The 22,457-nt window shown below is 41.8% G+C and overlaps 2 protein-coding genes across 3 annotated transcripts in view; one reads left to right on the top strand and one right to left on the bottom strand.

Moving 5' to 3' along the window:
* Positions 1-5,170, top strand: part of LOC139556611 (golgin subfamily A member 6-like protein 24) — a 7,456-nt gene extending 2,286 nt beyond the window's left edge. The window contains exons 4-7 of one of the 2 annotated variants that reach the window (XM_071370773.1): positions 292-1,363; positions 3,040-3,187; positions 3,415-3,510; positions 4,728-5,170. In XM_071370773.1, coding sequence (XP_071226874.1) covers positions 292-1,363; positions 3,040-3,187; positions 3,415-3,510; positions 4,728-4,811 — 1,400 coding nt within the window. In that variant the 3' untranslated portion in view covers positions 4,812-5,170. Of the gene's footprint in view, positions 1-291; positions 1,379-3,039; positions 3,188-3,414; positions 3,511-4,727 lie in introns of both variants that reach the window. The other variant, XM_071370772.1, reaches the window with a different exon arrangement.
* Positions 5,171-5,255: 85 nt separating this feature from the next.
* Positions 5,256-21,527, bottom strand: LOC139556612 (tRNA (adenine(58)-N(1))-methyltransferase non-catalytic subunit TRM6-like). The gene is made up of 12 exons (XM_071370774.1): positions 21,179-21,527; positions 20,554-20,684; positions 20,334-20,443; positions 19,629-19,720; positions 19,449-19,532; positions 19,134-19,258; positions 7,767-7,937; positions 7,484-7,656; positions 7,259-7,344; positions 6,413-6,515; positions 5,849-5,935; positions 5,256-5,734 (listed from the first exon to the last, which is right to left on the bottom strand). The coding sequence occupies exons 1-12, from the start codon at positions 21,283-21,285 to the stop codon at positions 5,573-5,575; spliced, it is 1,431 nt and encodes a 476-aa protein (XP_071226875.1). The 5' UTR covers positions 21,286-21,527; the 3' UTR covers positions 5,256-5,572.
* Positions 21,528-22,457: the final 930 nt, after the last annotated feature.

The following is a 22,457-nucleotide window of genomic DNA, read 5'->3' as shown; positions in this document are numbered from 1 at the left end:
TGAATAATGTCAGCAATTTTTATATGCTATTATTTTGAACGTAACAACATGAATTGGTGTATTTAGAGGTAGAGAACATTGAACAGAACAAGGCTATGTCAATAGCTAAATTTGAACAAAAATGCAGATAAAACCTTATAGTTCCAAGCTCTCGAAGGGACTATGTTTTGATTGAGGGGGAACTTGCGGAGCGGGGCTTGAATTGGACAACCGGAGACAATGACAGAGTAGTAGATAGTGTGGATATTCAATGCCCTTTGAATGTCCCTTCTCCTTCCACCTCCTCTACAGGTGCCCAACATGCTGCTCTTCTGGAGAAGAAAAGTGATGAGGAGGTGCTGACCCATAAAGAGGAGGTCAAAGGTCATGAACCTGAGCCTGAGGTTCCAGGGGCTGACGTGAAGGACATCGAGGCCCGCCTGAAGTCTGTGGAGGAGAAGAGAGAGACACCGGAGGACGAAGAGCGCAGCCAGGAGTCATGGGACCTCAACGATGAAAAGGAGAAGAGGATTTGGAAACCAACGCACAGGTATCATCACAAAGAGGTGTCTGAGGAGAAGAGAGAAGAGCCAGACGAAGAACGTAGCCAGGAATCCTGGAGCCTGGGTGATGAGAAGGAGAAGAGATATAGGCCTACCTATCGGTACACCCCAAAGACACACCACAAACGAGACGAAGACGGTTTAGAGGAGGAGAGAGAAGAGCCAGAAGAGGAACGCAGCCAAGAGTCCTGGAGCCTGGGCGAAGAGAAGGAGAAGAGAGAGACACCGAAGGACGAAGAGCGCAGCCAGGAGTCATGGGACCTCAACGATGAGAAGGAGAAGAGAATTTGGAAACCAACGCACAGGTATCATCACAAAGAGGTGTCTGAGGAGAAGAGAGAAGAGCCAGACGAAGAACGTAGCCAGGAATCCTGGAGCCTGGGCGAAGAGAAGGGCAAAGAGAAGGAGAAGGGATATAGGCCTATCTATCGGTACACCCCAAAGACACACCACAAACGAGATGACAAAGGTGAAAAGTGCAGTCAGGAGTCCTGGGATCTGAAGGATGAGAAGGAAAAGAGAGAGGAGGAAGAGGAAAGAGAGAAAAGAATTTGGAAACCCACACACAGGTATCACCACAAGAAACACCACAAACGAGGTGCTGACTCACCAGAGGAGGAATCAGAGGAAAAGAGATCAGATGAGTCAGAAGAAGAAGAGGATAGAGAGAAGAGAATCTGGAAACCAACAAACAGGTACCATCACAACAAGCATCACCAACGCAGTGGGGATTCCTCAGAGGAGGAAGAAGAGGAACGAAGGAGTGATTCTGACGAACAGAAGGAGAAGAGGCACGGAGATGCCGAGGAGGAGAGAGAGAGGCAGGAGGCTCTGATGTATTTATCTGTATATTCATCTTTTTTTATTTCAGAAACTGTTTTTCAGGAGTGTATGAGGGGAGTCAACTAGACTAAGCCGCGGGATGGGCGGGGCACCGGTACATAAATATAATAATTAAATCAGGGTGGCCCAAATGGCGGCCTGTGAGCCATTTGGCCCACCAAATTAAAATGATAATAACAATTCATTGTTGGACATAAAAGACTGTAAAAACACCAGGAAATCAGCTCCATGTGATTTTAATTTAGGAAATCTGTTCCCAAGTATTCCCACCCATAATCGAGAGACACGCGATCGTATACAAATGTAAGCAAGGTTTGAAATGGTTATGTTTTAGTCAAACATTATATCTGTAAGGGTTTCTTGTGATCAATTTATTTGCATTCTACAAATGATTTGTAATTATGTTCCAGCCCCCCATCCATCTGCGCAACAAAAAATCGTCCCGTGGCTGAATATAGTTGATAGTCCCTGCTGTTAATTGACCACAACTAACTCTAAAAATATATTGTATTTAAAAATAACAATAATATCATACCTTGATTACATTGAGACACGATCGCATGTGTGTTTATTTTATTATAGGGAAAACTTGGGAACAAATTTCCTTAAACAGAAACGAAATGCCCCCCCCCGCCTGTTGCCGGCCTGGTATAAATCTTCACCCTTAAAAATGTTACAAAAAGACAGCACATGCATCTACAAATTGTATTATGCGAGAAATGTAGATGGGAACGCATTCATTCATGCGCAAATATTGATATAATCATCATTTCAAAGTAAAATTGAAGTCACGCGATGACATGTTGTGTGATCCTCCCAACGCCACTCGTCCGGGAAGCATGCAGAAGAAATAACTTTACAGGATGGTGAAAGTGCACGGTGATGAGCTTGATGCTCCTTTCCAATAAATATCGAGAGTCTTATTCTGGTGACATGACGATCGATGTTTGGCTGCCGTTTGACAAATAAAAATAACCTTGCTCTTTTGTTCATAATAATCTAATAATGTACAGGTGTGTAGGCTTTACCCTCCCTGTATATGCAAGTTGTTGGCTAGAGCAGGGTTTCCCAAACTGGGTCCTGGCCCCCTGGATGCACGTTTTGGTTTTTGCCCTAGAACTACACAGCTGATTTAAATAACAAACTCATCATCAAGCGTTGGTTATTTGAATCAGCTTTGTAGTTCTAGTGCAAAAAGCAAAACGTGCACCGGGGGGGCCCAGTTTAGGAAACCGTGGGCTAGAGCGCATTTGCCAATACCAGAGTTGGCACACTTGCTATGTAATGCAAACATTTTTGTTAGAAAACCATTAGTGGAGTTGAAAATGCAATCAATGGTAATTTAACTGCAAAAATATTTTTTAATGTGCACTATGTCATCACGCACAGCCTTGTATCTGCAGCAAGTCAATTTGATGGCCATCTCTGGTGGGGAAATGAGCATATTGTTTTTATGCGGATTTTTAGAATACTCACATGAAAACCTGTCTTCAATTGGATGGAAACGTAGTTTATGTCTCAAATGCCACTATGTCTATGTGGCTCTAGTCATATTAGACACAGCCAAAGACATGTTTTTTTAGTCCAGAACTAGGCTTAATCTGTGTCTGGGAAACGACCCTGAGTGTAGGTTCTGCTGGTGTTTGTGTGACAGGTACCTGGCGGAGAAGAGGAGTGAGGTGGAGAGTCGTCTCCTGGGGGAGGGGGAGACATATGAGAAACGTTCTCCCTGGGCGTACAGAGGATACTACCACCCCGCCTGGTGGAAGCGAGGGATAGAGCCACTCACACCATCACATAAGGTTTCTATGTACCACCTATGATAACATAGATATCTTGTTAGACTGGCCTACGACTGGTCAAAGATTATAATAATTTTTTTCGTTTGTATGATTGTGTTGATTTTATTAGTAGTGTTTCTAAACACTTGTTTCTTGAATTTCCTTCCACCGTTTCTATTTTGCTTGTTTAGCGTACAGAGATGTTTTACTGCGATAAAGTTTGATTTGATGTGATTTGATTGGCTAAGATGGAGGAACTGGCAAAGCTGCTGAAGAGGCACCAACTGGCCAGCCAATCAGAGCCAGCGGAGGAGAGGAAGAAGAGCGTACCTCTAACCCCAGAGGTAACATCGTCACACAATACCTTTATGTAACATGACACAGAACATTGACCTTTATGAATGGGGAATTACTAGGCTTTATCATAAGCATCATATTGAACTTCTCGGATTAGATCTCTTGAACGATAACTGAAATTAATTATCAAGTTTTGGATGTTTTATGCTGTTATACACAGACACAAAAAACATCCACTTTTTATTGAAGTGAGAAAACACATTGCAAGCCATGGAAATTATGAATGCCCAATATTGGATGTTGCTCTCTGTAGTCTGCTGTGGGAAGAGACTGCCCTCTCTGCTGGATAACAGAAACCATATGCTTATCTCTAGGAGACCTGGCTCAGGTTGAGGCTTCACATCTCAAAATGAGCCTCGATGTTCTAGAAGGGAAAAAGCCTGTGTGTGAATGAAGAGAAGGCCCCCTTTGACACAGAGCATGTCCTCCTAAATAGTGGTTGTGGCTCACTCAGCAACTTAATGTTATTAATATATTCCTCTGCAACTCCTTGTTGTTTGGTACCGACGGGCTTCAAAAGGATCAGAAGGAGTAGGCTAAATAAGAGATGTGTGTCCCTGAAAAAAATGGTGTCCTCTGCACTGTGGAAGTCATCTGCAAGTAATAACATCACAGGCTTTGAGACTGTGCTTCTAGCTGCAGAGAAAAGCGCATCTCTTTTTCCCCTCTCTCTCCCTCCCGCGGTTTTTATTGCTGCAGCAGCGATTGCACCAAAACCTCCGTAATTACAGTACATCCCCTCTCCTAAGGGCGCCCTCACGACCCACCGTGCCAAACCACCCCTATTAGAGCTGATAGTGGTGCGGCCCGGGGCCATTTTACCGCCTGCGATGGAATACAATGGGGAGGGGAGAGAATGGATGACTGTTGGCTATTCTTTTTCATCCTGAGTTTTCAGACTACACTGCAGTGGGAATATCTACACTATTGATCGTATTAAGATCCAGGGAAAGTAGTGGCTAATTAAGAGGAGTCCGATTTCCGAAGCAACGGTTACACGGTTACATAAAATTTGATTTGAAATATGGCCTTTTAAAAGTTTTTTTTATTGAAGGGCTTGCCCTGTTCCAGAAGGGATAAATGCACACAATAAATGTCGTTTTTGAGGTTTCACAATTTTATCAGTGCTCTTTCTACCTAGGATAGTAGCCTAAATGAAGCGATGTAATTAAGCAATAATAACACGGTGTGTGTGTGTTTTCAGGAGAAGGAGCTGCAAAACCTAGCAGCTATGGACACGGAGCTACAGAAAATTGCTGAGAAGATGCATGAAAACAAGAGCAAATAGATAGTGGACAGACCGACAGGGATGCTAATCTACTAGCTCAGTGTGCTAACCTTGTATAAGAAAATACAAGAGATGGGAGAACAAAAAAATTAATCTAAGAGACTTGCCACAAATTCTGCTGTGATAACATCAACGTAAATAAATGTAAAAAAAGAAAAAGAATTCAGGTACAAAAGTTATCAAAAGAATCAGCATGGAGACCGTTTAGTTTCTATAAAAGATAAAACAGATGCTTTGCCTATTTGTCATAGATTTCTCTCTATATATTTAAAGTATGCATTGCCGTTTTCTTCAAACTTTTGAATGGTTGTTTGTTTCTTCAGTCTGCATTTAATAAAATATATTATCCCGGGACCAAACCTAACATCTCAGTATTTTTCCTTCTTCGAAACAATTATACAAAGAACTTTAATACCTCATGAACACAGGGCTTATCAACAGTAATAGTATCTTTAGAGCACTGTATTTTATTGAAATTCATATACACAGATGCGTTACGGGATGAGTCTGCGAAAACAAATGGCTGCTTTATTACACCACGGCACATTCTTCCAAAAAAATGTAATGATAACGAAATACTGCATTTGGGAGCTAAGAGCTTTGGAAAGCAGCTCCAGGGCTCAATAACAGCCAAATTATTATATAACTGATCTTAAGAAGCGTGAGAGATTTCAGTCCTTCTATCCCACAAGTACAGTTAAATGATGTCATCAATGATATAAATTTCACAACAAATGGGTGACCGCAATAAGTTTGAAGTGTTATCCCTCTGTGGTCTCTGTGAGTTTCAGTCTCTTTGCGGCTGGCTCCTCTCCTCTCGTTGAACCCATCTTCGGTGTATCCGTAGCAACGGTCGTCCCGGAGAGGAGGTAGCCCCCACCCCCACTCATCAGCAGCATGGGGTGCGTCCTGTTAGGCAACACCTACACACACGCAAACACAGAGACAGGAAGTGAGGTCAGAGGTAAAAGCTAGTGCTGGTACTACAAACATGGATGCTTCCATAGAGATACAGTTCAGTTTGAAAATGATTATACCTGGTAATGTCTGATCCAGGAATCGGTGAGTCGCAGGCTGACTGTTCCGCCTTGTTCCTTGAGCTTTGTATAGCACTCTATCAGAGGCTGTGGGAGAGAGATTTAATAACAGAGGAGCAACGAAAGAACAGAGTGAACATGACGGGTGATATTTCCAAACTCCAGACTAGATTACAGACTGTTTTATCAGTGGTTTTGATAGATTTCCCACTGGAGAAAGACAATAAATGTACCTCTGTATAATGGCAGTACACTAGGGTCTACTGGCAACAAACTATGAAGGGTCTGTAGTACACAAAGTTTGGTTTGTAACGTAAGACGATTATTAAATACGCTACATTATTAAGAACACGACACACACTAGAAAGTAGGGCCGGGACGATACACGGATCGCAATACTCTTTAACATCGTGACAAGAAAACAAAAACACAAAGCAGGTTTTTAAAGGACCAAAGAGTTTGGTCTGCTTCGCGTTTTCATTTTTGCCATGGAAAAAATATTGCGATACTGGTATTGTCATCAGTACTACTAGGAAGCATACTAGAGAGCACTCCGAATCATACCTCTTTGTATTGAGAGTACACGACAAAGGGTCTGGAGGGGGCAAGGAACTTGATAAGGCCAAGTAGAACTGGACAGGGGTGGAACCGACTGGCAATCACCAACCTGAAGAGAAGAACAACCAGAGGTATTAAACACATATTTTACCACCAGTGTGGGGCCCTGTTCAAACACTATGAACATGTTTTCTTCTTTCCATCCTCCCTCCCGGTGAAAACTGAGCTGGCAAAACTTGACAGATGAAAGTCCGTGCCTAACCAATTGGGTAAGATTAGTGAGTAATTCAAAGAAGGGAGGATGGAACAAAGAAGGCCTGTTAAAAGTATTGGAACGGGGCCGCCGTGGCACTACAGTGTGCTTTGTCCAGAGAAAGACAAGGGATGTGTTCAAGGTGACCTGGAGAAACGCGAGCTTTTCCAACAAACCAAATCAATAAACACAGGATGAGATGACATGTGCCGTAAGCCCAAACATCAATCGTCTTTAACTAGACATGTCACGCCTCTCTCACTTCTGATCAAGAGAACTGCTGAGCCATCCTCTTTTGCTCGTCTTGAGCGGACACGGAGATGTTAGCACGGACACGTTTCACTGGTTTTAGACAGGGCAACAAAACACCAACATGCCGACAAGAGCAGAAACTGTCACTGTGATTGTTTACACGGATTATTTAACTCACGTGTCAAGGGGGTGTAATCTTAGTGTCACAGAGCTGTTATACTGGTTATTAGAGCTCATACATGTTTATTACCTCTTATTAATGGTTTAATAAACAAGTCCAGAGTTCACTGTTGCCAAGTGTTATTAAAACAGAAAAATGGTGGATGGGGGTGAGAGAACAGACTGACCCGTCGGCATTCCTCCCCTCCAGCACGGCAGCAGCAGCAGCTAATTTCTTCCTCTTCTCCTCCATCTTCACCTTCCTCTCCTGGCCCTAAAACACAACACGCAGTTGCTCTTCAATTTGTGCGCCATTGATCGGACTAAGTTGAACAAATCTTTGGAACACACAAGCACAAACAGGTGTGGCAAACAACAGACACCATTTGCTGCTTTACTATGTGCTGTCATACTCTGATCTCTCTAAGTTTCTCCCTATCCTCTCTCTCCTTGTCCGCGGCAGGGTCTGTACTGGTACTAGTCTCCATGCATTGGTCCTCTGTGTCTGGGCTACACTCCTTGCTTTCTGCCTTCTCTGGGCCAGTCTGGGTCAGGTTGGACTTGTCCCCATTGGCCTGTCCGGAATCTGCAGTTGTGACAACAACAAAAAAACTTGATCAATTCAATAGATAAGATAGTATATCATTTGTTGGTCTATTAAATTATTACATTCCTAGTATAAACACAAACGCACACCTGCGTCTATGTTTTTGGCCTCTGTGTCCAGTGCCCCCGCCAGCAGTGCGTTGACGTGACAGATGGGGAACTCATGGAGCGTGTCGTGGAAGTGGGACGGGAACCCAAAGCTCTCCATCCCCGCCCTCACAGGACCTCCTCCTGGGTACATCTGCACCACTGACCCATAGCCTGGATGAGAGAGGAGAGACAGAATATGAAGATGGAAGTGTCACCCTCCCAGAGTGCAAAGAACCTTGGCGTGACCCTGGACCACACCCTGTCGTTCTCTGCTAACACCAAAGCAGTGACTCGCTCCTGCAGGTTCATGCTCTACAACATCCGTCGAGTACGACCTTTCCTACCCATGCCCGCGACGTTCAGGCCCCACCCTACCTCGATTGTATCTGTCAAATTTAAGGCCCTGCCTGAAAGCCGAAATCATTAGCTGCTCCTTTCTGTCTGTCACTTGCTCCCTGCACTCAGCTCACTCTGAACACGCTTCTGTTCATGGTGGTGAGTATCCATATCAGCCCGCGGATGATTTTCTTTGGGTTCTGAGCAAAAACATTATTATTTTTTATTGTTGGACATAAGGCTGTAAAAACTCCAGTAAATCAGTTCCAAGTGATTTTAATTTAAGAAATCTTAAAGAAGTATTCCCACACATAACATAGAGACACATGATCGCATCCAAATGTAAGCAACGTTTGAAATTATTATGTTTTAGTCAAACACATCTGTTCGGGCTTCTTGCGGTCAATTTGCAGTTGACAAATTATTTATAATTATGCTCCGGTCCCCGACCATCCTCTCAAGACAAAATCGGCTTGCAGCTGAATATAGTTGATGATCCTTGCATACATTTTAAAATCAAAACATCTGACTTGGTTTTTACCAATCTAACTACATAACAATAATGGTAATAATTTTATTTCAATGGTAACCCTAAACTGGGTAAATCAAGATGTAGCCAAGGCCTATCCACAATACAGGTGAATGCATATTCAATAGTAGTGTGTGCATACATTGAGTTATTGAGCTTGTTTTGGCTTATCAGTGGAGTCTATGGTGCCGCCGATGACAAACTATCAGTTTGCCTTCCATATTAGCCTACTGATCAACAACATTTGCATATAAGCATCACTCCAGCATGTCACGCCTGTATGGAAGGACATCATATAGGCCCTGCTGTTAGTTTGAGAATTTAAAAGAACATCTATTCAATCCAAAAAATGGGTTTAACGTAACGTCATGATTTGTGATTTTTGACAATTTCCGTGATCAGGAAAAAGTTTTGTATTTTTTAGCTGCCAGGACGATAACTCGTAACAACTCAATTGGGTAGTTCAGCTATCCGTCAAGAAATAAGCGGGTTGAGACTTGATCCTACTGCTACGCCTGAATAGAGCGAGGCTGTAAAGGTGTCAGCATGCTTCAGTCCGGCTGGTGCCTAGCCCGCCCGGTAGCCAAACCAAACGAGTGTGCTTGCATATTCGCTTTAAAGACCTTCGACTGAAAATTGAGAGAAAAAAGCGGCAATAGTTCGGTGTCTATTTTGAGACGCCATAGCCAGTATACACTTCCTCAAAATAGTCACAATCTAAAATAACTCAAGAAATCTGTCATTAAATTGCGTGACTAAAATTTACAGTGCAGTATTTCTCAATTAAAAAATGTGCATGAAAATGAATTGTCTCTCATTGAATGACATCAAAGACTTAATTGAAGAATCCCTACTGTTAACCATTCACAGACAAAGGCACCGTACTTCGGCTTGCTTTTTGTGTGCCTGAACAGTTGAAAAAACCCTCACCGGAAGCCTTAACTCCGGCTCCCTATCACATCTCCCTCCATCGCTCATTTCACTTGGTGCACGTTCAAAATGGTAACCAGCTAACGTTAGCTAGCTACGTTGGCTAATAGCTCCTATCTGATATCTAAACATCATGTTTATCTAACCAGCTAATATATCTAGCTAGCCAACACCCCAGATTAGTAATCTTTCCTAAAAGGTCACATAGCTATCTGCTTAGCTAGTAAACTTGCTTGTTGCATCCATGTCTGGGCATGTTGACACAAGCCTTATTAGTTTATTAGTAGAATTAATTAATCTAATATTTGCAACAGGAGTTTGATTTTGGCCACTGTGTCAATTCATCCATCAATACTGCACCTTTCTGTTGAAGAAAGAGCTAGCTTGCTGCTGCTGCTAATTTTCCCAGCTAGACATTCCTCAGCAATGTGCAGTGCTCGTGGCTCAGGCGATGAGTGGCAGCTGGCATAGCAGTAGTTTTGATATGTAGACTCGCAGAAGAAGGGCCGATAGACTAGAAAAGGCTAACATCAGCCCGATATATCGTTCTCTACAAGGAACATTATTGTTTTCTGTGAAATAAATCTCTCCTGTGTTATATTTGATCAGGTTGAAGCACTTTTCACAGCAGGGTCCCTTGCCCATCTTCGGAAAACATCTAAAACCCTACCTCTTCAAAGAGTATCTTAAATAATCCCACAGCATCCCCCCTTGCACCACTCCCCACCCTAACAAAAAAAGTGTCTTTGTGAACTAACACTCGCACTTGAATTGTTTCCCCCCCTTATTAGCTGACTTTGCTGATAGCTATTTTGAGGGAAAATGTTTACTATGACGTTGATACAGTGCATTCGGAAAGTATTCAGACTCCTTGACTTTTCCCACATTTTGTTACGTTACAGCCTTATTCTAAAACTGATTAAATCGTTCCCCCCCTCAATCTATACACAATACCCCATAATGACAAAGCAAAACAGGTTTTTAGAAGTTTTAGCAAAATGAAAAAGAAATACTGAAATACCACATTTACTTAAGTATTCAGACCCTTTACTCAGTACTTTGTTGAAGGACCTTTGGCAGCGATTACAGCCTCGAGTATTCTTGGGTATGTCGTGACATGACTCATTAATGTGATGACTGTTATTTATCGAATCAAACTATGTTTAATTGTTACCCGATTCAATTATTCATGTAGCAATTAACTCATTGGGAATTTGGGGCACCACGGAAGAAGTTGTTTAACGAGTTATCATCTTGAGTTTAATTCGGGAGATGGTATCTATAAGATATATCGATAACAGTGATTTATTAATCATTACCTCGTTCATATCAGTCTCATTCTGAATGTCGCAGACCTCTTGAATCCACAAGAACCCCAGCCTTTTCTGATCATTCAGTACAACACTAATTTATTTAAATAATTTATTTACTAACTAAATAACAACACAGAATACACACACACTTACATGAGACAAAAGTCCCTAGTGGACTGACACAATGTGATGGCTTGTTACACATATGGAGAGGGAGGGGTAGATAAAGAGAGGGAGAGACAAAAAGAGTCAAACTTATCCTACATACATTTGGAAACTACGCTCACAGTAATCAAAATACTTAATACCCTAACCACCGCCCATTCGATAAGAAATGCAATGTATATATTAACGCGTAGATGTCTTTGTTCGTCGTCTATCTCTGTCGAACCAATCAACCCTTCTATGTGGACAGGGTAGTTATAGTTCATGCATCGGTGTAATGCTCGGATTGTCCACCAGAGGTCACAATGTCCTTAGTTGTAGAGCTTCTCTGGTAGTGGAGTGTTCAAGTAGAATACCTACTCAGATGCGCCAGTGATTGTCTGACATGGGATTTCTTCCTTCCCACCTCGTGTCTTTACTCAAAGTGGGAGTTTGACTAGGACTACTTTCACATGCACAGCTGCAGACTGAATGTTTCTCATCTCGTGTTGAGTCTCAGAGTTTCAACCATTCGTAACGTTGAGCTCACGCTGTCCGTCTGCTGGTCGGAATATGTTAATTCTTAGCGAGTCCTTTTAAGCACTGGTCAGAAAGGGCGGTTCCATCACACTGACACGCTCCTCTGAACTCATTTGGGGCGTAGCTTAGTTAATGTGCAAGGGACATGAAAACTATGATCTCGTTAGAGAACTAAAATTACACTCCCATCCTAACAAAAATAGTTTAATCGTTCTTCATATTGTATTAACATCATATTGGATGGAAACTTAACAGCTGAAGGGGGTTTCCTTCCTAAGTTACAGTATTTTCGTTATACAGTTAATGACATCACAAAATAAACAATATGACATGACTATTCTTTAGATCCCCACTGACCATTCCTATCACATAAATATTGTTCCAATATTCACTTTTTGGGTGTTATAGTTTTTGGCAGAAAAAGTCTGAGGGGATTGCTTTGGTAATATTAGAGCGCAAAGAGAAATTACCATCCTCCCTAATTTATGACAGAGTGTTAAGGTGTCAAAACCAGCCCAGCAGTCCTCTCCTCTCCTGTGGGAGAGATGCGGTCTGGCTATCTGTCAGCCATTTGCCAAGCTGATCAGAGGGCTGGATACTCAACCAGGAGAGTCATGACAGGTATGACGCCCCAAGCTTGGCACACCTGTATTTGAGGAGTTTCTCCCATTCTTCTCTGCAGATCCTCTCAAGCTCTGTCAGGTTGGATGGGGAGCATCACTGCAGAGATGTTCGATCGGGTTCAAGTCCGGGCTCTGGCTGGGCCACTCAAGGACACCCCTGCGTTGTCTTGGGTGTGTGCTTAGGGTCATTGTCCTGGTGGAAGGTGAACCTTTGCCCCAGTCGTATGTCCTGAGCAGGCTTTCATCAAGGAGCTCTCTGTACTTTGCTCCATTCATTTCCCCCCCTTGATCCTGACTGGTCTCTCAGTCCCTGCCGCTGAAAAACATCCCACAGCATGATTCTGCCACCACCATAGGGATGGTGCTAGACTCCCTCCAGACGTGACACTTGGCATTCAGGCCAAAGTGTTCAATCTTGGTTTCATCAGACCAGAGAATCTTGTTTCTCATGGTCTGAGCCATTTAGGTGCCTTTAGGCACTCCAAGCGGGCTGTCATGTGCCTTTTACTGAGTGGCTTCCGTCTGGCCGCTCTACCATAAAGGCCTGATTGGTGGAGTGCTGCAGAGATGGGAGAACCTTCCAGAAAGACAACCATCTCCATAGAAGAACTCTGGAGCTCTATCAGAGTGACCATTGGGCTGCCAGCTCTAGGAAGAGTCTTGGTAGTTCCAAACTTCTTCCATTTAAGAATGATGGAGGCCACTGGGTTCTTGGAGCCCTTCAATGCTGCAGACATTTTTTGGTACCCTTCCCCAGATCGGTGCCTCAACGCAATCCTGTATCGGAGCTCTACGGACAATTCCTTTGACTTCAGGGCTTGGTTTCTGCTCTGACATGCACTGGTAACTGTGGGACCTTATATAGACAGGTGTGTGCCTTTCCAAATCAAATCAATTTACCACAGGTGGACTCCAATCAAGTTGTAGACACATTTCAAGGATAATAAATGGAAACAGGATGCACCTGAGCTAAATTTAGAGTCTCATAGCAAAGGGTCTGAATACTTATGTAAATAAGCTATCTGTTTATTTTTTATACATTTGCAAAACAAAAACAGTTTTCGCTTTGTCATTATGGGGTATTGTGTGTAAATTATGCAGATTATATTATTTATCCATTTTAGAATAAGGCTGTAACGTAAGAAAATGTGGAAAAAGTCAAGGGGTCTGAATACGCCACGTAGGGCTGTGGCAGTCATGACATTTTGTAAGCTGGTTATTGTCATGCAAAAGACTGCCTGTCTCACGGTAATATACTGTTAATTAACATAAGCACATTTCGCATCTCCATGCCTCAATGCATACAAGCCGCTGATGCGCGCCTTTGGAAAATATCACAATAAATGCATGATTTATTTTAGGCAGATCTAAAAAACATTATGAGGAAAATGTATTTCAGAAGAACAGAATATGATTGGCCTATTGTATTTCATGTCACAGTGCCATGCCATAGACTGTAGGCTTGTGCATTTTGAAGACAATATATGCTTATAAGTCCAGTGGCATTATTTTATATTATATGATTTTATAGTAAGAAGAATATAATTAAACATAGGTGAATAAAACAGAAAGGATATTTTTCCCAATCCGGATCGAGTGCGCAAATGTGGATATGTTGAGTGTAAAAGTGATCACATGAAACAAGTCCTATACGCTAGACTTAAGAGTTATTTGGCAACTTAAGTTGATATTGATACAAACCTTAGAATGACGTAGAAATCCAAACATATGGACTGCACGATGCGACTATAAATGGGACCCATGTCGCCCAAGTTATACTTTTGACTCATCTATCCATAGAACATTCTTTCAAGATTCTTGATGATCATCCAGGTGCTTCCAGGTGCTTTTTTGGCAAAATTTAGTCAACTTTTTGGATGACTTGGGTCCCATTATCAGATCATTCTACAGGACAATGACAGGCCATACTTCTGTGAGCTGAAGCGCAGGTGGGTCATGCAGCAAGACAATGATCCAAAACACACACACAAAAAGCAACAAACTTTAAGTTTTGGGATGGCCTAGTCAAAGTCCAAACATAATCCCAATTAAGATGTGGTGGCAGGACTTGAAACAAACAGTTCATGCTTGAAATCCCACAAAGAGTGGGCCAAAATTCCTCCACAGTGACGTTAGAGACTGATCAACAACTACAGAAAGCCTTTGGTTGCAGTCATTGCAGCTAAAGATGGCACAACCAGTTATTGAGTGTAAGGGGGCAATTACTTTTTCCACACATGGGAATTGGGTGTTGTATAAGTTTGTTAATTAAATAAATTAAATAAGTATCAAATTGTTTTGTTATTTGTAAACTCAGGTTCCCTTTATCTAATATTCACGACATTGTATTTCACTCAAAACAACCACTGTTTGAGGAGCATATTCTCGCTGTGCGACAAATTATATTCCGCCCAAACTCTGTATGCTATGTGCTCTCCAACCCTGTTCCTCCAGCTACCCCGTGCTTAATTTGGGAAAACAAGTTAAATCTGTTCGGGAACATCAATAGTAACATGTTTTCACAACAAAACATATTTCATTAAACTGTTGACAGGCCATCTGTGCCACAGGAGTTTGGTAGCACCTTAATTGGGGAGAACAGGCTTGTGGTAATGACTGGAGCGGAATCAGTGGAATGGTATCAAATGCATCAAACACATGGTTTCCAGTTGTTTGGTGCCGTTCCATTTGCTCCGTTCCGTCCATTATTATGAGCCTTTCTCCCCGCAGCAGCCTCCACTGCTCTGCATGCACGAGAATGGAGATGAGATGGAAAAGCACAGTGGGGAGATGTTCTGTATAGCTAAAGGTAATGTGTCAGCCTATTAATTATGAAAATATACAATATTCATTATTACTAGGACATTCAAAATCAAATACTCTATAATTGTAGGCCAACTGTAAGCCGCCCTGCACAATCAATGAACCAACAGCATCGCCTAGGGCTGTACTTTCCCTCCCAGACTCGTGGGTAGAAAAGTTTGGAGAGTAGCATAAGGTAGCCTATGCATAATACAGTCCACACTTAAAGGCAATTACTATAATTTGTTTAATTTTGGAGTAGAGGCTAGACCAATTATGTACCGAAGACATCCGAAATCCGTTTTGTTTTATGTTTTTCTGCTGTGTGTAATATGCGGTAAACTCAAACCTTATTTAAATTCAGGTTTACCATTATTTTAATTCAGGTATTTTCAGCCTTGGGCTCATATATAGTCCTATGTATGTGCATAGGTTCTAATATGTGTACGGGCGTTACGGAATGAATCATCACCTTAGAAAGTGCTGTCCGTTTCGTTTTGAGGCTTCTACAACGACCATGTTTTCTACTCCGTTTCAACCGGTTAAAACTGCTTTCCTCAACTTGATTGATCACAGTGAGGTGAGTTTTAAAAGCATGATACTGTTTGGATAAGTGATTGATGTGATTTTCAATAGCATTGATGTTAGAGGGACAATAGAACGCTGAGTAGCAGGTCATTAGCGACCTGATGGTAATTAACGAGTTGGTACCAACATTTTAGCGCACTGAGCAAATGTCAGGTCTGCTGAACGCAAACTTCAACGTTGTGAAAATTCTGTGCAACTTCCAGCGCACGTTTACTGTGAACACAGAGGCTGTACCCGCTTTAAGTTACAGTTCTAAGAGTGGCCTACTATCAAAAACAACGGAATGTAGGCCTACATTCCATGAGACTTTTGAAAAGAACATGCAGGGCTTGACAACCTGTTTATCCACTTGTCCTTGAGACAAGGAGGTGACTGAAAATGTTGTTTTGTTGTTTGATGGAAGAAACCACTACAAAATAAAATGCATTATTATTCCCATGCCGTTAATACAGAGTAGCAGACAAATTATGCTACCCTCTGCCTATTGGCCACTTAGCGTATTCCAACCTGTTTCAAAATACAACACTACCCCTTTAAGACAAAAAAAAGGCTCTTTACCTGACTTGCTTTTCAAAGATGTCTAGAAATGCACACATTTTGTGCTCTTGTAGGAAGCAATCACTCCCCTATTGCTGCCTACAAATGATCCAACTGGGCTAATAACTCACTAACGAGCAAAGGATGTGAACAAAATGTTCACACGTGGCTACATGCAGCTCTTGCTTTGATCTCAACACAAGCGCATTTACCAGCGGTCACGAGTCATAAAGACAGTCAAATTCCAAATGCCCGTTTAGTCACGGTAATTAGGCTTCTCCAAGCTCTGATGATGCTGCTGGTCATTAGTAGCCTACCAAACTTGCTAACTGCCTGGTACTCAGCACTCTAATCGCTCTGACATCAATGCAAATGTTTGGAAAATCTAATCAAACACTTAATGAGAGCCCATGAGCTCATGTTGCGCAACATTTCTATAGGCTATGCAATTGCGGAAGAAAACAGAGTGATGGCCGCTAATAAAAAGACGAGCATCCCATCAGATTTCTATATGCTAGGCCTAATATATTTATTTCTCAACTTACCTAATATTAAGCACACTGCTTATATTTACAACATGAGTATAGCCTACCTGGCAGGCATGAAAATTAACCACGGGGAAGAACGTCCTCCATTTGCAATTTAAGTGCATATATGACATGTCATTTTTCCCGCTGCCCCTGTTTTGATACAGCTGCATAATAATGGTCCATTCTAAATCAAAACAAATGTCAAACATATATTACTTAGTATGTAAAGACAAGATTAAATCAATAATAGTCTGATGGGTGACAATCACTTGTGAATTATATCAAATCAAATTGTATGTCACATGCGCTGAATACAATAGATGTAGACCTGGCAGTGAAATGCTTACTTACAAGCCATTAACCAACAATGCAGTTAAGGAAAATACCCCAAAAAACAAGAAAATAATATTATTATCCCTTGTGAATGATGCACAGCATAAGAAACAATGCCTTTTTATTGTCGACTTCTTCAAATCATAGTCGCACACCTCATGTAACCTAGCCCATAGGCCTATATGTTTCAATAAGGTTTGTATCACAACTAAAATGGCCAAATAACTTCTTAAAATTAAGCACATTAATCCGCTTTACAAGGGGTGTAGAGCCAAACAGGCATACATAAGCAGCGCGTGAGTTTCAAGTTTGGGGAAGATAATTTTCACCATAAAAACGCACATTTATAATAAAAGCATTACATGCATAATTGCACTTGCGGTTACTTTTGATAATGGTATTTTCCGCTAAAGGAACATTAGTGTTTATAGCCTACTACCATGTGCGCATTGCTGTGCTTATAATGTGAAGAAATAGCCTTATAGTTTATCAACGTTTTAAGCTAAACGTTCTGATCTGTTGCCTCAGCCCCATTGCATAAAAAAAGTTGTTTTGATGCTAGTGGTTGTATTAATCTGGGATCTATCGCATCCCACAACTGTCCCAGACTATGTTTGGGATATTTATTTCTCGCACAGAATAGATCATACTATTGGGGATAATAGATTGACATAGGCTAGTGCTTTTGCTGTTCGTTAGGCCTACTCATCTTGTTGGCTGACGAAAAGTAAATGTGGAGAGTTCCTCCAATATCTTCAATATGCACCTCGGAATTGGCTAAGGACGCACGCAGTGTCCCCAACGTGTCCGTCTTCACTTGTATCCTGTGAGAAAGACCCGATCACGTGATGGAGAGCCATGTGAGTGAGAAACGCTTCGGATTGCGCAGCAGACTCCACGCAGCACTCCGGGCCACAAAAGGCATGGAGTTTTTTTAGGGTGCATTACAGCCACAAAAGGGATGGCGCCGTGAAATTTGAGGAATTATAAAGTGCTTGTCAAATTGTGACAGAGACTATTGGAGTGTGTACAGCCTTCGCAAAAAAAACAAAGCAGAGCTCATGCCTTTCAAGCAACTTTCTTCAAATCATCATTAAAGTCGCATCATGCAGCCTTACAATGTATTAAAAATCAAAACATATAGCCCAACGTTTATAGAACAACTAAAGTTACATAAATAACTCCAAGTTAAGCATTACCTATTTCCTTGTTAACTGCTCAACACAGAATAGTCGCATGTGCGCACTCCCTCAAATTGTTTGGAGAAAATATTTATATTTTATTCAGCTTTGTTCAATTCTATTTTTCATACTATAAAATAAGGTCACGGAATTATAAGCAAATTTTGTCTGCTAAATGAACTAGTGTAGCCCACAGCTATTTGGCATAGCCACATCAGACATAACGTAAGGATAACTCAGAGCATGTTATTCTGTCCTTCTGAAATAGACTACATTTTCTTTATATCATGCTATATTACATGGATTTATTAGACCTTTTAAAATAGCTTGTAGGCTGTTTTCCCTGTCAGTAAAGTTAGTTAAGTTCAATCTCGTGCTTCTCTCCGTGGCCTGATATTTCTTCTGCGCTCTATAAAGCAGTCCTGGGAAGCTGCGAAGCAATCTCGGGGCTACTGTGTGCACGCACGCAGCTTAGACTGAACATCGGTCCAGAGCGCATTTTACTGCGGTCACATGGAATTTTACTGTGGTCATGACTCATGACTGCCGGTGTGGCATAAGGTCACCGCAACAACTCTAGACCCACCTAGCTATCTTAAGGTAAATGCACTAACTGTAAGTTGCTCTGGATAAGAGAATCTGCTAAATGACTAAAATGTAATGAAAAAAATGTATATTCGTTACAGGACCTTCCAGTTGAAATGTATTACATAAAACGTTGACTGCTGACATGGCAGTCAGAGCATGGTAAACATAGACAGGGAACAGACCGGCTTGCCACAGAGCAAACACAATTCATAAATCATGCAGAATTAAGCCATCATGTGTGCGTCCAATATGGCACCCTATTATCCTACATAGTGCACTACTTGAGGCTCTGTTCAAACCTACTACACTATATAGGGAATAGGGTGACATTTTAGATGCAGGTCATGCCAGGTCTATCCATGATACTTCCAGACATTTCTATAGTCCAGTTACCTCCCATCCTCTCCATGACAGCCCCCAGCACCAGTCCAGCACAGGTCTCAAACACCAGCACCTTACTGCCTGCATGGATATTCCCCAGAGTCAGCATCTGGGCAAGGGTGTCATACCGCAGGTGGCTGGAGGAGGGAGGCAGAGACACAGTCTTGGTTACTCCAACAACAACATACTATACAGAGAGGAACTTCTCTCAATAAAAACTGAATTTGGGTCCAGAGGTTTTCCTGACCACTTGACCTAGCCAGGAAAAACACCAGGCCCTACAAATAGGCCTGGGTATGACGTAGCTGGCACGGTGGCTACACTCACCATATCTTCCCTGGTTCTCTGCCGTGGTACATCATAGCCATGACACGACAGGAGGGCCTTAGAACCATCACACTGTTCTCATACCTGGAGGGAACAGAACACAAGACATTCAGAAGTCAGAAAGCCTATTTCATTCATCACTAACCCTGGAGTGTGTAGGCCTATATTCCACTGACTCACTTTTTCTTTTTTTTCTTGATGTATTTCTCCTGTGCAAACTCAGTCTTGTCCCTGAATGTTGTACTGTTCTCTATCAGCTGCTGGACTATTTCCTATGGAGAGGAGAAATGGGAAAGTGAAGTCAGAGGAGCATCTTCAACATAAAACAAAACGAATGAAAACTTTCACCATAACTTCAACATATACTGAACAAAAACGATGAATATAAAGTGCTGGGGAAAAATAAAAATAATAATTATAATAAACTCGCAGAAATTGTCCATATGCACGGAAATCTTATTTCTCTCAAATTTAGTGCACAAATTTGTTTACATCCCTGTTAGTGAGCATGTCTCCTTTGCCATAATCCACCCACCTGACAGGTGTGGCATAATAAGAAGCTGAATAAATAGCATGATCGTTACACAGGTGCACCTTGTGCTGGGGACAAAAGGCCATTCTAAAATGTGCCGTTTTGTTACAACACAATGCCACAGTTGTCTCAAGTTGAGGGAGCATGCAATTGGCATGCTGACTGCCGGAATGTCCACCAGAGCTGTTGCCAGATAATTTAATGTTAATTTCTCTACCAATGTCATTTTAGAGTCCAGCCTCACAACCGCAGACCACATGTAACAACGCCAGTCCAGGATCTCCACTTCCGACTAATGACAACTAATCCACATCAATGACAACTAATCCACATATATCCAGAGGTGCACGTACCTGTCCCTTCAGACCTTGCTCTTTGAGGGTCTCAATATCGTCTCTGGTGAGTTTCTGTGATTTTCCATCGTCCAGAATGTTCCTGTTGTCTGTTCCTGCTTCCTTGGCATCTAAAGAGATGCACAAAAACAAGACTCAGACATCAACTCTGCGCCTGGACAACTGAATCCTTACCTGAGTTAGAGAAAAATTGAGATGGTTGTTGTTGGCATGTAGCTACCTGCAGAGCTCTCAACGAGTTTAGGTTTCCGTGGCTGCAGTGTTCCACCAGTCACAACTTCAAAGGTGGTCCCATACAACTCCCCCACTGCATTGTCCAGGAAGAACCACTGCTTTTCAAATACAGTTTTCCTGGGGTTGGGAAGAAGACATGTCAGATCATCTCAAACGCACAATGACACACAGTGAGTCCACTATGATACACTATACTGACTGCACAACTGGAGTACTGCCAATATGTCATCCAGCTTGAAGCTGGCAACATGACATTCTCTTGTATAAATGTAAGAATGTTACGTTAACGTTACCTGGCTGAGTATCCTACTCCTAGCTAGAAAGCAATGACGGCAATTGGACAATGCTAATCAACAAGACATAGCTTGCAAACTAGGAACATTAGTACATTTACATTTACATTTAAGTCATTTAGCAGACGCTCTTATCCAGAGCGACTTACAAATTGGTGCATTCACCTTATGACATCCAGTGGAACGGCCACTTTACAATAGTGCATTAGTAGTACATTAGTACAGGCAAAAGGTTTGACTTGACTGTGAAGCATTGTTAGCTAACGCAAATCAACAGATAATGTGATCGTGCATGTGCAAAGTTGTGTAAGGACTCACTTTTTCTTTTGAATCTGCACAGCTTTGTAGATGTCTCCCCGTTTCAGTACTACGTAGTCACCCTCATTCACTCTGTGCTGGGAGTCATTGTCGCCATTGTCCGCCATTAGAAAGCTTGATAGCCAGCTTAGTGGTAAAATCGACTTTTCACCCACTAGAATATGAGTTTTAAATCACCAAAGAGAATAGTAATGTACTGAAATGAAGTATTTTTGGGAGAGATCGCCTACTGAATTTACCCACGTGCTAGCCTGCATTTCCTTAGCATTCAGGACGATTAGTCGACGCTGTATCAATCGCTCATCGTACCTGACTCTGATTGGCTCATTGATGTTCGTAGAACGTATCCTCCAATGGTAGAGAAGTACGAGGATTATCTAGCTTCCGATAGGTGGTCGCGAAAACAGGGGGAAAATCGACTTCAGAAATATCGTTGTCAATTTCGTTTGTGACTAGAAGACTACTAGCGGAAGTGTGGCTTTTGTAGCACATTATAAAATAATTTCCCCAAACCTCATTCTCCTTACCGGCTACGTTCATTATCCTAACCTGCTGCATAAATTATCTTAACCTGCTACGGAAAAGGCATTTCCGGTCGTGGCTGTGTTTTAGCTAGTCATCCCCGCCACGAATATATTTTTTTGTTGATACTATACAAATTTCGAGATACTAACTAAACATTTCGAGAAACTAACTCGACATTTAAAGAGACTAACATGAAATTTCAAGATAGCAGAACATACAGGATATATTATTAATTTGTAGCATTATGTGGCGATTTCCATCTATCCATGTTGCAGAGATCAGCAAAGTAGGGCCGCCGGCAACGTGTTGAGCTAGCATAAGCTTTTGATTCGCTTTAACAACAAATATTGACACAAAAGCGTTTAAAATAGGGATAAAGTACTGTTGGGCAGGACCCATCTGTTCCAACACTATATTGCAGGGAACTATGAAATGTGAAATTATGTATTCATGACTGTTCATTGAAATACTCCCCCACCACACCTTGGACCTGTGGTTCCACCTCTGAAATCACCACACAATGTTACAAATTAAGAAACATAAGCATGCTCTACTTTCTAAAACATTCAACTTATCTCAACATTTTGTATCAGCATTTTTATTGATTTTTTTCATGGCGGGAATGGGCTTCCATAGTATGAGCCTCCATTCTCAAAACATAATTCTCATACAGTTGACATACAGTATAATCTGTTTGACATAATTAGCAAAGACTGAAGGAGCAATTTTGGTCTTCTTACATCCTCATGTGTCT

This window comes from Salvelinus alpinus, chromosome 27 (genome assembly GCF_045679555.1).
Source record: "Salvelinus alpinus chromosome 27, SLU_Salpinus.1, whole genome shotgun sequence".
In the NCBI taxonomy this organism is placed as follows: Eukaryota; Metazoa; Chordata; class Actinopteri; order Salmoniformes; family Salmonidae; genus Salvelinus; species Salvelinus alpinus.
This window is presented reverse-complemented; position numbering and strand designations above follow the sequence as displayed.